Source organism: Hemitrygon akajei, chromosome 1, assembly GCF_048418815.1.
Source record: "Hemitrygon akajei chromosome 1, sHemAka1.3, whole genome shotgun sequence".
NCBI lineage: Eukaryota > Metazoa > Chordata > Chondrichthyes > Myliobatiformes > Dasyatidae > Hemitrygon > Hemitrygon akajei.
The window spans coordinates 181259102-181275639 of NC_133124.1; the positions used below are offsets into that span (position 1 = coordinate 181259102).

Below are 16538 nucleotides of genomic sequence, written 5' to 3' on the forward strand. Positions count from 1 at the left end.
TAATAAACTTGACTTTCACCCCAACCAACGCAACGCAACCACCTTGCTCGATGTGAGGTCCAGCCCCTACTATTAAGACCTTTCACTACGAGGCCTGATAACTTCTAGAGATACAGCAAGACAAGTTTCAGAGAATTAAATCTGTGACTTTTTATTCATAATACAATATTATAGGAAGATAATACAAAGTGCTGAATAATTAGAGAACTATTCATATTTAAAACATATGCCCTGTTGAATGCATCCTGACCGCATTGCGGTCTGGTATGGCAATACTAACGCACAGGGACATAAGATGACCGAAGCGGTGGACTCAACCCAGTACGTCACGGTCATATCCATCCCCACCACCAGGGGGCGCTGCCATCCGGCCGTGTCATTTCTCATCGGGCAGGAGGGACAGAAGCCTAAATAGGTTCGAGGCGACCCTATTTACTGTCTCAGTACAGCAACTGTTTCTTTTCTGTTCTAGTTATGCTTTTATTGTAAAACATGTGTAACCAGCGCTTTTGTTGTGTCTCTCTGATGCTCGTGTAAAAATGGTGTTTAATGTACCTTGGTTGTGCTTGTGAGTGCCGCTTATCTGCGTGTGCGTACATCTGCTGTACATTTGCTGTAAGTACATTTTTCTTTGCACCCGTGTACACGTGGAAAATCAAAGTGGCACTTGGTAGTAGGGCTCAAAGGGATTCCAGGCCTCAGTCTGAGTCTGGGTGCAGAAATGTCTCCTCCATCCCCGCATAAGCCCCGTTGAAGTTGGCGCTTGCTGTGAGGGATGTCTGTCCTGGACCTGCTCCCTGTGAGGTTAACCCCACCCGCAGGACACCTGGCCTCTGGAATGTAAGACGGGCGGGGTACCAGCGATCAGGGTTCGGAGAGTCACTCGGAGAGGGTTACCGACACAGGGATGGGTGTAGGGGCAGGAGGGGGGCACAGAGGCTTTCCCGCAACATCTGGCTCGCTCAGTGACTTTACGCAAAGTGTGATGTTGGGAATACTGTATCTCATTTGGAAGGCACCACCCCTCCCCATGGCGCTTCCTCCTCACCGCCCTCCCACAGTGCTCCCTCTTCAACACCCCTCCCAAAGTGTTCCCTCCTCACCGCCCCTCCCACAGTCCTCCCTCTTCAACACCCCTCCCACAGTGTTCCCTCCTCACCACCCCTCCCACAACACTCCCTCCTCACCGCCCCTTCCACAACACTCCCTCTTCAACACCCCTCCCACAGTGCTCCCTCCTCACCACCCCTCCCACAACACTCCCTCCTCACTGCCCCACCACAGCACTCCCTCCTCAACGCCCCTTCCACGGAGCTCCCTCCTCAACGTCCCTCCCACGGAGCTCCCTCCTCAACACTCCTCCCACGGAGCTTCCTCTTCACTGCACCACCCACCACTCCCTCCTCAAAGCCCCTCCCACGGAGCTCCCTCCTCACTGCCCCTCCCACGGCACCTGATATTCTGAGTAATATTAATGAAATAAATCATTAAATCATAATTTCCCACAGCCAGTGTCAGACTGGGGTGTATTGTATGTAGTGTGCCATCGGTCAGTACAAATCAATCCCCTCGGGTGTCTGGCATCTTTCTGTGCGTCTGACGTTTGGGCTCAGATGGGGTTCTGCCCTCTCACTTCCACCTGTGGCTGCCTCACAGCCAGGTCCCTGGAAAAGTACAGGGGGAAAGGGGGCTATTAGGGCTGGTGAACAACCGGCTACCCCATTGCACAGGCACTCACGTACCCAGACATAACCCCCACCCTCATGCACACCGACACACCTTCCACTCTCACAAGCACTGACCCTCACTGGGGATGGGTTTCTCACACACACACACACACACACACACACACACACACACACACACACACACACACACACACACACACACACACACACACACACACACACACACACACACACAAAATTGACTGTCCCATTCTGACCCCCCTGCCCCCCAACCTGCCCGCCCCTGGAGCAGTGAGCAAGTGGACTCACCTGTAGGTGGTCAGATGCCCCCAGCCGAATTAGACTGCTGATGACATTGTATGCCTCTTCCTTCCAAAACCACAGCTCAGGGATCAGATCGGAATAAGAAAGGTTTTCCACTGCGTAGTGCATGGGGGTGCATCCTAGACAGAGATTCCGCAGGGAATGAGTTTCAGTTATGAACACAGGCATTCTTTCCACACCCCTTCCCTTTCATTTCCACAATCCGCATTCCCAATGGGACCCAACCCCCTTCCCATTCACTCCCAATGTCCACACTACCAATAGGATTTGTCCCTTCCTATTCACTCCCATAGGACCCACCGTTTCCCATTTACTCCCACTTCCACACTCCCAAAGGGACCCAACCCTTCCCATTCACTCTCCCTAACCGCAATCCCAACGGAAACTCACCCCTTCTCATTCAATCCCATTATTCACACTCCCAACAGGACCGCACTCCTTTCCTTTCACTCTCACAGGCGTTCTTTCCACACCCCTTCCCTTTCATTTCCACAATCCACATTCCCAGTGGGACCCCACCCCTTCCCATTCACTCCCAAAGGAACCCCACCCCTTTCCAACCACAGTCCATGCTTCCAATGAATCCAGCACCTTCCCATTTACTCCCAATAGGTCATACCCCTATAGCTTCACTCCCATCCTGCGCAATCCCAGTGGAGCCCCGCTCCTCCACATTCTCTCCTGCCATCTGCACTCCCAGTGAAACTCTACCTCTTCCCATTCACTCGCACTGTCCACGCTCCCAATGGGATTCAACCTCTTAGCCCTGTTTGACATTGGATGAGGAACTTTTGGATGGGGTGTAGAAATTATTTTAGGTCCCCTTCCCCAGTCCTGCATGAGACCCGGACCTTACCGTTATTATCCTCTGTGTTCTGTGCAATTAATGCTCCATCCAATCCCATCAACTGGATTGCCTGAGATGAAAGAGAAGTGTTGGTGTATTAGTCTCTGGTTCTCAGGAAGGGCTCAGGGTCAGCTCACACATTTTCTTGGGGTTGCAGTAGAAATCCTGATCCAGATGTACCCAGAGCAGGGTGGGAGGAGGTTGAAGATGGAGAATAATTTAAGGGGATTATCAATCTGCAGCAGCTGCTGCTATGAGATAAAGACCGTGTGGTACAAAATGTTCATGAGGCTGCTCTTAGAGACATGCATTTGGCTCTGGCCACCTCACTTACAGGGAGGACATGGAGACTTTTTCCACGACAATAAACCAAGATGCTGCCTGGATTAGAGGAGAAGTTGGACATCCATTCTTTCTCGTCAAAAGACTTGATCTGTTCTCCTCCACCATCACCCTCTTCTGTCCAGCACAACTGGCCCTCACCCTTAACAATTTCTCCTTCAGCTCCTCTCACTTTCTCCAAACTGAAGGGGTAGTCATGGGCCCCAGCTATGCCTGCCTCTTCATTAGCTACCTAGAATAGTCCTTCCCTGGTGATACCCCCCAACTTTTCCTCCGCTGCACTGATGACGGCATTGGTGCTGTTCCTTGCACCCATGCCGAGCTTGTCAATTTCAGTAATTTTGCCTCCAGCCTCTCTGTCCCATCTCTGGAGACAAACTGTCTACTGACCTCTTTTATAAGGCAATCAATTCCTATGGTGATCTTGACTCTACCTCTTCCTGCCCTGTCTCCTGTAAAGATGCTGTTCCCTTTTCTAAGTTCCTTTGATTCTGCTGCATCTGTTCCCAGGTTGGAAGCATCGAGATCCTAGGAATGAACGTCAACAGTAGCCTGTCCTGGTCCAACCGCACTGATGTCACTGCCCAAAAAAATTCACTAGTACTTCTAGTTTCTCAGAAGGCCAAAGAAATTTGACATTTCCCCATTGACCCTCACCTTTTTTTATCGATGGACCACAGGAAGCATCTGATTCAGATGCATCACAGCTTGACCACCAGAAACCGCAGAGCACATCAGGGAAACCAGCCTCCCCTCCACGGACTCTGACTACTTTTCTCTCTGCCTCAGTAAAGCAGCCAGCACAATCAAAGACCCCGCCCACCCCAGCCATTCCCTCCTCTCCCCTCTCCCATCGGGCAGAAGTTACAAAAGCCTGATAGCACGTAGCCCCAGGCTCGAGGACAGCTGCTATCGTGCTGTTATCATACTCTTCAATGCTAAAGGTGAATTCTAGACCTCATAATCTACCTTGTAATGACCCTTGCTCCTTATTGACTGCCTGCACTGCACTTTCAGAAGCAGAATTCAGAATCAGGTTTAATATCATTGGCATATGTCGTGTCAGCAGTAGCGTAATACATACTAATAAAACTATAAATTACAATAAGTATATAAAAATAAGAATATTAAATAAGTAGTGTAAAAAGAGCAAAAAGTAGTGTGGATTCATTGTCTGTTCAGAAATCTGATGGCAGAGGGGTAGAAGCTGTCCTGAAACATTGAGTGCGCATCTTCAGGCTCCTGTACCTCTTCTTTGATGGTTGCAATGAGGAGAGGGCATGCCCTGGTGGATAGGGGTCCTTAATGAGGGATGCTGCCTTTTTGAGGCATCAGCTTTTGAAGGTGTCCTGGTTGCTGGGGTGGGGGGGGGGGGGCAGTGCCCATCATGGACCTGGGTGAGTTTATAACTTTCTGCGGCTTTTTCCGATCCTGTGCAGTGGCCCCTCCGTACCAGACAGTGGTATGTATCTGTTACATCATATTCTGTTTTCTTTTTCACTACCTCATTGTACTTATGCACAAAATTATCTACCTGGATGGCAAGTAAACAAAATCATTTCATTGTGTCTCGGTACATGTATCAGTATTAAACGTACTACCGGTTGTTTGCAATTTTGGTCTCCTCTAAAGAAAGACATGCTTGGCAAAAGTTTAAAAGTTTTGAGACTGTTGCTAGGACTCAAAGGGGTTGAATTACAGGGAGAGGTTAGGCAGGCGGGGACTTTATTCCTTGGCAAGTAAGAGACTGAAAGGTGTCCTACAGAGATGTGGAATATCATGAGGGGCGGAGACAGGGTGAATGCACCTGACAGGGTTGAAGAATCAAAAACTAGAAGGCAGAGGTTTGGGGGTCCAGGGGTCAGGTGGGCATTCCTCCTGTTCTAGGCTAAGTCTTCAGAATACGGTGGTTCATTTTGGACACAAAGTGAGGGAGGCTCCTGGAACACAGGAACAGGACATTCAGCCCAGAACATGCTCCCTTCTCATTGCTACCGTCAGGGTGGCGGTTCAGGAGTCTGGAGACCCACACTCAACATTTTAGGTGCAGCTTCGTGCCCTTTGCCAGCAGATTTCTGAATGGCCCATGGACCGCTGAACACTGTAACCTGTGGTGGTTTTTTACGTCTTGTGTGGTGCTGCTGCCACAAAGCATTGAACTTCATGACATGTCACTGACAGAAAACCTGAATCTGACCTCTGTAATGAACACAATGCTGAACTAAACCAAACCTGTTCACAATGTCGACTAAACCAACAAGTGGTCCACATCCCTCCGTTCCCTGCAACGCACACAGAACGCTGGAGGAGCACAACAAGATCGGCAGCATCGATGGAAAACAGGTCAGACAATGTTCCGGGCCAAGACCCTTCGGAAATCCCTTTTGGATTTTCAGCATTTGCAGATTTTCTCCTGCTTCCCTCCATATTTATGTGTCTGTCTAACAGCCTCCACCATCTCTGCTTCCACTACCACACCTGGTCAGGCACCAACCATTCTCTGTGAAAAAAAACTTGGCCCGCACACCTCCTCCTCACACTAAATGCCTGCCCTCTGGTATTAGAGATTTTGACTCGGGGGTACAAGATACCAGCTGTCTATTCTGTCTTATGCATCTCGTAAACCCTGGGGAGAAAGATACTGTCTACTCTATCTGTGCCTCTTGGCCTCCACTGCTCCAGGAAAAGCAACACAAGTTTGTCCATCCTCTGCCTTCCTCCTCTGACAGGCTCCAGCACTGAGCCGTCCTCCTCCACAGCTGAACCCGGGTCTACGGACTTGCAAGGAAGATGTCGAAGATGGGGTCTCTTGATGCGCAGGATATAAACCCTCTAGTCCTGGTGAACCACTCCAAAGTCTCCGCATCCTTCCTGTCATGCGGTGAGCAGACCTGCACGCAATACTCTGAGTGTGACCTGACCAAAGATCTACACAGCTGCAACGTGACTTCCTAACTCTTGTACTCAGTGTTACAATTGATGAAGGCAAGCATGCCTTAACACCTTCTCTACAGCCCTGTTCACTTGTGCCTTCTCTACTCCCCGTCTACTTTCAGGGAGGTGTGGATTTGCACCCCAAGACCTTTCAGTGAATCAGAAATGGGAAACTCAGGTATTCCCACAAGACTGAGTGGAGTCACCGGAATGGAGGGGGGTGGCGGCTGCTGGCTATGATTGGTCACCGGAATGGAGGGGGTGGCGGCTGCTGGCTATGATTGGTCACCGGAGGGGGCCAGTTACCTGCAGCACAGAGCTCAGGCAGTCCTCAGCGCAGATGTGCAGCGGAGTCTTGCCAAAGTGATCCTGAGTGCAGAGGCTGGCCCCGAGGCTGAGCAGGTCGAGGACGATGAGGGGCTCGTTCCGTTCCACGGCCAGGTGCAGAGCAGTCTGTAGGGGTGGGGGGGGGGGGGGGGAGGGAGAAGAGGGAAAGCAATAAGTTCAGACACTGTTTCCATCACCTGTCCTAAGAGTTACTAGGGTTCAGGCTGCACACACACTGACCTTCCCGCTGGCGTCCTGAGCATCAAGAGATCCCATCTCGGACATCCTCTTTGCAAGTGTGTAGACCAGGGTCCGGTTGCGGAGGAGGACGGCTCGGTGCAGAAGTCTGTCAGAGGAAGAAGGTGGAAGGTTCTAAATACAGTGCCTAGAGTCACCCTCAGTCCTGCACTGCTCCTCCTCCCTTCCCTGGCCCAAATTCCTCAGCTTCTCCTACACCGAACCCGTTGGATGCAGAAGCTTTTAAATTGTCAATATGCTAACTTACAAGTTATGTTAACTTACTTATTCTGCTCTTGGGTACTTAGACACTGAGGTTCTTGGAATCTGTCACTCTGCTGAGAGCTGTGGCCCATTCATAGCTAACGGAAAAGATGTGACAGCACTGGAGTGGGTGGAAGGTGTCGAGGGACAGATGGACAGGGGCAGGTCACACACCGTCAATAGTGGGTACTTGTCCAAATGTCTTTTTGAAATTTTGCAATTGTATCTGCCTTGCTGTGACATTGTCTGCCTGCACTGCGCTTTCTATGTAACTGTTGCACGTTTTCCTACATTCTGTTATTGTTTTCTGTTCTTCCACAATGATCAGTTTGCAAAACAAGCTTTTCGTGATACCTCAGTACCAGTGACAACAATAAACCAATTCTAACTCCAGATCCAATGCTAATTCCAGACAGCTCATTCCATTGGGAATTGGTATTGGTTTATCCTGACCGATGAACCATGGAGTAGAGAGGGAGGGTGAGGGTGGGGAAGGGGGAGAATCAGACAGGGTTCTTGCAGATCATTATTGCCCACAGACCCCTGAGTTCAGGGGAGAGGGGGTGTCAAAAGGTATGCAGCTCCTGCAGGTGAGTCAGTGGGTCAACAAAAGGGGGGACTTACGTTCTTTGGTTGGAATCGCGTGTTTGCATCTGTTGAGGACTTAGCCGCCACACGTTCTCCTTCACTGTACCGAGCCGCTGCAGGAACGACGGATCTTGTCCAGTGAAGGACCCCAGCTGGGATGGGAGATTGGACAGGTTGGCAGATGTCATCCCAGCCCCTGAACTCTTGCCTGCATTGACGTCGGAAGGGAACAGCTTCACCAGGTGTCCTGCACCTGTCCTGGAGGGAGTGGGAGAGGCTTCCCATCCTGATGGTGGCCGGAGCGTGAAATTCCACAGCTGCCTCAAGCCCGAGATAAAATCCGGGAGGGCAGGTAGGTCGGTAGAGGTCTCGCTGGCACCCGAGTCACTGTCCCAGCGGGATGAACTGTTGTGGGCGTAGAGGTTGGAGGGGACATGGCTCATCAGGTGCCCTGCATTCTGTGTAGAGGAAGGGAGGAAAATGTTATATTAGGCTAGCAACCCAAATGTGAATTCCCACAGCCACCAAAAGTCAAGATAATATCCAGGAGAGCCTGAAGCAACACATTGGGTAACGCAGCATCAGCGTTGATAGCCGAGAATTAAAGAGGAAGAGGGGGACCTCCATTTAAAAGTAAGATAGTGCTCGGTTATGGCAGAAACGGGTGAAGATCTGAGTGGTGTTTGATGTCTCTGAGCCTCTACTCAATGGAGTTCTGAAAGATGGGGTTGGGGAAAGGTCACTGAAACCTACTGGATACTGAAAGGCCCGGTTTGAGCAGGCGTGGAGTGGATGTTTCCATCAGTAGGAGTGTCCAGGATCTGAGGGCACAGTCTCTGAACAAAGAGACACCCCTTTAGAACTGAGATGAGGAGCAATATCTTCAGCCAATCTGTGGAATTGCAACCATGAGTGATGGTAGAGGCCAAATCATTGGGTGTATTCAAGGCAGAGGTTGATGGGTTCTTGACTGGTGAGGAGTATTAAGGAGAGAAGGCAGGAATAAAATATCAGCCATGGTGGAGCAGACTCAATGAGCTGAATGGCCAAGTTCTGGTCTTATGGAATTTATTTTTCTCCCAGTACTTGGAACAAACCCGTGTTGGAATTGTGGTCCAAGTGCATCGTTCCCTGAAAGAGGGGACAAGGGTGCACGCGGGCAGTTTCAGGAACAGATTCTTCCCTACAACCATAAGGTTTTTAGATGAATAGAGCACTGCAGTACATAACCAGGCCCTTTGGCCCATCTAGTCTGTATTGGCCTTGTCTACCTAGTTTGATCTACCTGCACCTGGACCATATCCCTCCATACTTCTCTCATCCATGAACCTATCCAAATATTCTTAAGTGTTATAATCGATCCCACATCTACCACTTCTGTTGGCAGTTTGTTCCATACTTGTACCACCCTCTGGGTCATGAGGTTTCCCTGCAGGTTCCCCTTTTATCATTAATCTATGGCCTTTCATTCTGGTCTCGTCCAGACTGAGGGGAAAAAGTTTGCATACATTTGACTCACCCTGTCTGTACCCCTCTGCATTTTGAACACTTCGATAAGATCTCCCCTCATTGTTCTGTAGTCCAGGGAATAAACTCCTAACTTGTTCAACCTTTCTCTGTAACTCAGGTCCTTAAGTCCTTGCAACACTCTTGTAAATTTCCTCTGCACTCTTTCGAGTTTCATTTGGCCCAAATCCCTCCAAATCACTCTATCTATACTATCCTATGTATACCTCTATAAGATCTCCCCTCATTACCCTGCACTCCAGAGAATAAAATCCTAAACTATTCAAGCTATCTCTAAGTCAGGTCCTCAAGTCCTGGCAACATTCTTACAAATTTTCTCTCCACTATTTCAAGCATATTGAAGTCTCTCTTGTAAGTAGGTGACCAGAACTGCACACAATACTGTAAATTAGGCCTCACCATTATCTTCTTCAACTTCAACTCCTGTACTGTTGAACTGACCCACACAACCCAAACTCTGCCTCACCAGTGGAGCACCTCATTCACTATAAGGAACTTTTCTCTGATGGTGTCTCGCTGCTGTCCTGAGCTCCTGCTCTCGAGTTTTTCATAGAGAGTGTGGTGGATGTATGGAACACGCTGTCAGAGGAAATAGTAGAGGCAGGTACAATTACGTTTATGGACAGGTACATGGACCGGAAGAGTTAAAGGGATGTGGATCAAACACAGGCAAATGGGGCTGTCAGTCAAGAGTGTGATGCAACACTCTTTACTGTCTGGGTGCAGTTAGTCCATGCACTCCACATCCACATTACCTGTCCCCCATCTATAAATCATAACTCAGGTGCATGATGAGACACTCCCCGCTTCCCTGGATGCTGCTGATCTTGCACTCCAAATCTGCCACATTACCTGCCCCCCTCCACCCCAAATCTACAGGACAGGAGTATGATGGGACATTCTGCACTTCCCTGGGTTCACTCCACATCCACCACATTATGCAGGCAAAGGGGACCCGCTCAGATAGGGCACCTCGGTCGCCACAGACCCATTGGGCTGAAGGGCCTCTTTCTGGGCTGCGTGACTCGATAAGCCCGGAGTGTCATTTGGAAAAGGCGGTGATTCGTGGGGGAGGTTTGTACCTGGTTTCTTGAGGCCAGCCTTATGGGCACACTGGGTGGGTCGGAAGGTATCGCCAGGTGGGCATCTCCGTCTGGGAATCCAAAGCACCTGGCCGAAGCCTGGGAAGTGGTGTCCATTGGGAAGCGGTCTGAGATCAGGTCGTTGGAGATCACGTCGTTCACCATCTCCAGCTCATCAAGGTCAGCCAGCTGTTTCATGATAAGAGAGTTTTGGTCCAGGAGACAAGGTTGGAATGTAGGACATTGAACAGTACAACAGTGGAAAAGGTCCTTCGGCCCATCCTGTCTGTGCTGGCCTCCATGCCAGTAAAAGCTGCACACCTGCCAGCATCTGATCCATATTCCTTCATTTGATGCAGAATTCAGCCAAATCCCATCCACTTAGAGATATCTCCGTATCTGTCCATTCTCGGCACATTCATGTGTCTGTCTACCAGTCTCTTAAACACCTCTATCACACCTGCCTCCACCACCACCTGTGGCAGCACATTCCAGGACCCACCACTCTGTGGGACCCGCACATCTCCTTTAAACTTTCCCTCTCTCACCTCCAACCTCAAGCATTTGACATTTCCACTCTTGGAAAAGGACCCTAATCATGCTTCTAATGGTTTTATATACCTCTATCATGTCTCCCCTCTGCTCTAGAGAAAACACACCAAGTTTGTCCAGCTTCTCCTTGTAGCTCATGCCCTCTAATCCAGGCAGCATCCTGGTGAACCTCTTCACAGCCTCTCCACAGCCTCCACACCCTTCCTGTAATGGGGCAACCAGAACTGCATATGACACTCCAAGAGTGGCCTGACCGGAGTTTTGTACACCTGACTCTTGTACTCAATGTACCGATATGCCACCCACCTTCTTAATCACCCCGTTCTTTTGTGTGGCCACCTTCATGGAGCTATAGACTTGGACCCCAAGGGTGCTCCGTGCATCAGTGCTCCCAAGGATGCTGCCATTAACTGTCTATGTTCTCCTTACATTTGCAATACCTACACTTGTCCAAATTTTACTTCATCTGGATTTCATCCCTTCTCTCTTTTTCCAGTTCATTCTGGTGCTCCTCTAACCCCTTCTCTTCTTCTCACCTGTCCATCACCACCCTCTGGGTCTCTTCTTCCTTCTCTTTCCCCCATGGTGCACTCTCCTCTCTTCTCAGATTCCTTCTTCAGCTTTTCCACCAATCACATCCCAAATTCTCACACTGTCTCCCCTCCCCCACCCACCTACCTTCCCCTCACCTGGTCTCAACTATCATCTGCCAGCTAGTACTTCTCCACCTTCTTCCCCCTTTCCTTTCCAGTCCTTATGAAGGGTCTCAGCCTGAAATCTCAACTGGTTATTCCTCTCCGTAGAAGCTACCTGACTTCCTACAACATTTTGTGTGTGTTCACATTTTTCTTGTTCTGCATCCTCTGAATCCTTTGACAAACTTCTTCGCTTTGCACTGTGTGTGTCACCTGCAAACTTACTAATCAGGCCATCTCCATTTTCATCTGAATCCAGGAAGAGGAGAAATTCCAATTCTGATCCCCACAGAACACCCCTGCTTATGAGCTTCCTGTAAGAATAACTCCCAACAAGCTACCAGTCTCTCTCTTTTGAATCCAACGACCCTCAGAGGACTCCATGTGCATTAATCGGCCAAGCATAAGGGCACCAATCAGAGTTTTTCTGAAGGCCATGTAGATAACACCAATAACCTTAAGCCCATCTGCCAATAGGAATCAGATAGTGTGAAACTCCCTCCACATCATCCCATCCCACACTCCTGAGGTCAGACGGAGTATCGCTCCCTCTACACCACCCCACCACACATTCCCGGGGTCAGACACAGGGCAAAGCTCCCGACACAGAGTGAAGCTCCCTCCACACCGTCCCATCACACACTCCCGGGGTCAGACACAGAGTGAAGCTCCCTCCACACCGTCCCATCACACACTCCCGGGGTCAGACACAGAGTGAAGCTCCCTCCACACCGTCCCATCACACACTCCCGGGGTCAGACACTGAGTGAATCTCCCTCCAAACCGTCCCGTCACACACTCCCGGGGTCAGACACAGAGTGAAGCTCCCTCCACACCGTCCCATCACACACTCCCGGGGTCAGACACAGAGTGAAACTCCCTCCACACCATCCCATCACACACTCCCGGGGTCAGACACAGAGTGAAACTCCCTCCACACCGTCCCATCACACACTCCCGGGGTCAGACACAAAGTGAAACTCCCTCCACACCATCCCATCACACACTCCTGTGGTCAGACACAAAGTGAAACTCCCTCCACACCGTCCCATCACACACTCCCGGGGTCAGACACAGAGTGAAGCTCCCTCCACACCGTCCCATCACACACTCCCGGGGTCAGACACAGAGTGAATCTCCCTCCACACCGTCCCATCACATACTCCCGGGGTCAGACACAGAGTGAGGCTCCCTCCACACCGTCCCATCACACACTCCCGGGGTCAGACACAGAGTGAAACTCCCTCCACACCATCCCATCACACACTCCCGGGGTCAGACACAGAGTGAAACTCCCTCCACACCGTCCCATCACACACTCCCGGGGTCAGACACAGAGTGAAACTCCCTCCACACCGTCCCATCACACACTCCCGGGGTCAGACACAGAGTGAAACTCCCTCCACACCGTCCCATCACACACTCCCGGGGTCAGACACAGAGTGAAACTCCCTCCACACTGTCCCATCACACACTCCCGGGGTCAGACACAGAGTGAAGCTCCCTCCACACCGTCCCATCACACACTCCCGGGGTCAGACACAGAGTGAAGCTCCCTCCACACCGTCCCATCACACACTCCCGGGGTCAGACATAGAGTGAAGCTCCCTCCACACCGTCCCATCACACACTCCCGGGGTCAGACACAGAGTGAAGCTCCCTCCACACCGTCCCATCACACACTCCCGGGGTCAGACACAGAGTGAATCTCCCTCCACACCGTCCCATCACACACTCCCGGGGTCAGACACAGAGTGAAGCTCCCTCCACACTGTCCCATCACACACTCCCGGGGTCAGACACAGAGTGAAGCTCCCTCCACACCGTCCCATCACACACTCCCGGGGTCAGACACAGAGTGAGGCTCCCTCCACACCGTCCCATCACACACTCCCGGGGTCAGACACAGAGTGAAACTCCCTCCACACCGTCCCATCACACACTCCCGGGGTCAGACACAAAGTGAAACTCCCTCCACACCATCCCATCACACACTCCTGTGGTCAGACACAAAGTGAAACTCCCTCCACACCGTCCCATCACACACTCCCGGGGTCAGACACAGAGTGAAACTCCCTCCACACCGTCCCATCACACACTCCCGGGGTCAGACACAGAGTGAAACTCCCTCCACACCGTCCCATCACACACTCCCGGGGTCAGACACAGAGTGAAGCTCCCTCCACACCGTCCCATCACACACTCCCGGGGTCAGACACAGAGTGAAGCTCCCTCCACACCGTCCCATCACACACTCCCGGGGTCAGACACAGAGTGAAGCTCCCTCCACACCGTCCCATCACACACTCCCGGGGTCAGACATAGAGTGAATCTCCCTCCACACCGTCCCATCACACACTCCCGGGGTCAGACACAGAGTGAATCTCCCTCCACACCGTCCCATCACACACTCCCGGGGTCAGACACAGAGTGAATCTCCCTCCACACCGTCCCATCACACACTCCCGGGGTCAGACACAGAGTGAAGCTCCCTCCACACCGTCCCATCACACACTCCCGGGGTCAGACACAGAGTGAAGCTCCCTCCACACCATCCCGTCACACACTCCTGGGCAGAGTGTGTTGAGTGGTGGGACAGTGGTCAGCGGAGGGTAGGTGTTGGGACAAATGCTCACCTGCAGGCTCTGCCTCCTATCCCGACGGCATTGAAGCAGTTCCTTAACCGTGAGCGGCCTTTTCCATGAAGTTTTGTTCTTTCTCTTGGGAACATTTGAGGCTGGGAAGAAGGAATCCTGATTAGCAACTAATCTTGAGCCAAATCGCGAAGACAACCCGAGGGATAGGCACGCACGCACAGCGCCAGAGGTTGGGATCGAACCCAGGTCTCTGGAGCTTGCAGCCGGCGTCTCTACCCACTGCACCACCTGCTGGCATGGAGGTGTTGTAGAACAGAGAGACCTAGGGGTACAGGTACAGGTACGGAGTTCACTGGAAATGGCATCACAGTTACACAGAGTGGTGAAGGAGGCATAAATCAGTAAGGGAATGGTCTCGGCCCGAAACATCTTTTCTACATTTATATTCTGCCTGGCCAGCTGAATTTCTCCAGCATTTTGTGTGTGCTGCTCGGATTTCCAGCATCTGCAGATTTTCTCTTGTGTGAACTGAGTCCGGGAGTTGGAACGTCACTGTACAGCTGTTGGTCGGCGAGACCACTCTCGGAGTATCGTGTGCGGTTCTGGACGCCCAGATACGGGAAGGATGTCACTCAGCCGGAGGGGGTGCAGGAGAGATTCACCAGGATGCTATCGGGAGTCGGGGGTTTGAGTTGTAAGGAGAGGCTGGAGTGAAGGAGGCTGAGGGGCGGCCCTCTCGAGATTTGCAAATCCATGAGGTGGTCTTTCTCGCAGGCTAGGGGACTCTGAAACCAAAGGACATGGGTTTAAGGTGAGAGGAGTAAGATCTAAATTGGAGCTGGGGAGCAGGTTTTTCTCGCACAGAGCGGGATGGGTGTATGTATGGAACAAGTTGCCAGAGGCAGTGGTCGAGGCAGGTACGTTAACAACATTAAAAGAACAGGAATAGGAAAGGTCTGAGGGATACGGGCCAAGAGCAGGCAAGTGGGACTAACTTGGAAGGGGATCTTGGTTGACACGGACTAGTTGGGCCGAATGGCCTGTTTCAGTGCTGTGTGTGACTCGATTATTATAACTCAGTGTAGTGCTTGATGCCGTGGGGTGGGGGGGGGGGGAGATGAGGGGAGTGTATACAACAGTTTGGTTTATAGGTGACTCCCTACAAGAAGCGCGCACTCTTCAATACCCCCCGAAGGGTACCCGCGCTCCAGAGCCGTCAGGGTCGGCTGGTCACTGTGTGTGTGTGGGAAAGACCAGTCCCAAGTGGGGGGCTGAGGGTCAGTGTCTTTACCGGCCTCTTCCCTTACTATCGCCGAATCGCTTGCGACCTCCCCTACCCCACTCCGGCCTCCCAGCTGCTCACCTCCTCCTGCCTTCCCGTCTCCGGAGCCGGGATCCCGTCCCTCGTTGCTTCGCTCTCGCTCCCTCTTCCACATGTCTGCCCACGGGCCTGCACTCCGTTGCTCCTCGCAGCTCGCCTGACTGCTCCACTGCCGGCCTGAGACATTTTAAAGACTTTCCTTGGGAGACCTTCAGTTTCAGCTGTTCCCACGCGTTGCGCTAGTTTCACATCGCGGGCTTGTTGCAACACGACGCGAAAGGCAGCGGTGACTTCTCTCTGCACCTCAGCTGTCCCTGGATTGCACCGTGGGCGACGAAGCCGCTTAAAGCCACACCTCCCTCAAGCTCACTTCTACATCCATCCCTGTTACCCCCCCCCCCCCGCCCCCTTAGCCAGGGCCAGAATCGGCTTAATTACCACTGAACAATATAGTGTGAGATTTAGCAGCTTTAAGCGGCAACTGTGAGAGGGAATAAACAGTTGACATCTCGGGCAGAGACCCCACATCAGCACTGGAAAGGAAGGGGAGGGGAAGCAGACGCTAGGTTAAGGAGGAGGAGGAGGAGGGGAACCAAAGGGAGGTGAGGAGGAGAGAAGGGGTGAGAGTTTTACCAGAAGGGATCCACTCCTTCTGGGCTTCACTCCTCCTTCCCTTTCTCCCATGGTCCACTCTCCTCTCCTATCAGATTCCTTCTTCTTTGTCCCTTTACCTCTTCCACCTCTCACCTCCCAGCTCCTCACTTCATCCCCGCCCACCTTTCCCCCTCACCTGCCATCTTCCAGCTTGTACTCCTCTCTCTTCCCCCCCCCCCCCCCCCCTTGTCCTGGCTTCCTCCCCCTCCCTTTCCAGAGCTGACGAAGCGGCTCAGCCAGTGGCATCGACTGTTTAACCCCTCGCTGTCTGACCTGGTGAGTTGCTCCAGCGTTTTACGTGCGTGTTGCTCTGGATTTCCAGCATCTGCAGAATCCCCTGTGTCCCTCACATGAAAATTGTTGTTTTGTGGCAGCAGTGCTATGCAAAGACATAAAATTATTCTCAATTACAAAATAAAATAGAAGGGTAGTGTTCATGCGGTCTGTTCCCGTTGTCCACTCCTCCATCACCTTCAGGCCCCTGTATCTCCCTTCCTTGCCCCCCTCACTCTCAGAATCAGGTCTGTTATCACAGACAAACTGCCTGTCAGGAAACCTG

At 51.7% G+C, this 16538-nt stretch overlaps 1 protein-coding gene across 1 annotated transcript; it reads right to left on the reverse strand.

Annotated features, from left to right (window-relative positions):
• Positions 1-1434: 1434 nt before the first annotated feature.
• Positions 1435-15672, reverse strand: LOC140737966 (uncharacterized). Its single transcript, XM_073064909.1, has 9 exons — positions 15368-15672; positions 14044-14144; positions 10161-10349; positions 7588-8009; positions 6703-6808; positions 6442-6588; positions 2869-2929; positions 1998-2131; positions 1435-1664 (listed from the first exon to the last, which is right to left on the reverse strand). The coding sequence occupies exons 1-9, from the start codon at positions 15438-15440 to the stop codon at positions 1551-1553; spliced, it is 1347 nt and encodes a 448-aa protein (XP_072921010.1). The 5' UTR covers positions 15441-15672; the 3' UTR covers positions 1435-1550.
• Positions 15673-16538: the final 866 nt, after the last annotated feature.

Bases quoted from the DNA above. Each gene is read 5' to 3' on its own strand.
- LOC140737966 (XM_073064909.1), bottom strand. From the start codon at position 15,440: ATGTGGAAGAGGGAGCGAGAGCGAAGCAACGAGGGACGGGATCCCGGC. The intron at 14,145-15,367 runs GTGAGCAGCTGG...CCTTCTTCCCAG, and splicing joins AGACGGGAAGGCAGGAGGAG to CCTCAAATGTTCCCAAGAGA. The intron at 6,589-6,702 runs GTCAGTGTGTGT...CCACCCCTACAG, and splicing joins CTCAGGACGCCAGCGGGAAG to ACTGCTCTGCACCTGGCCGT.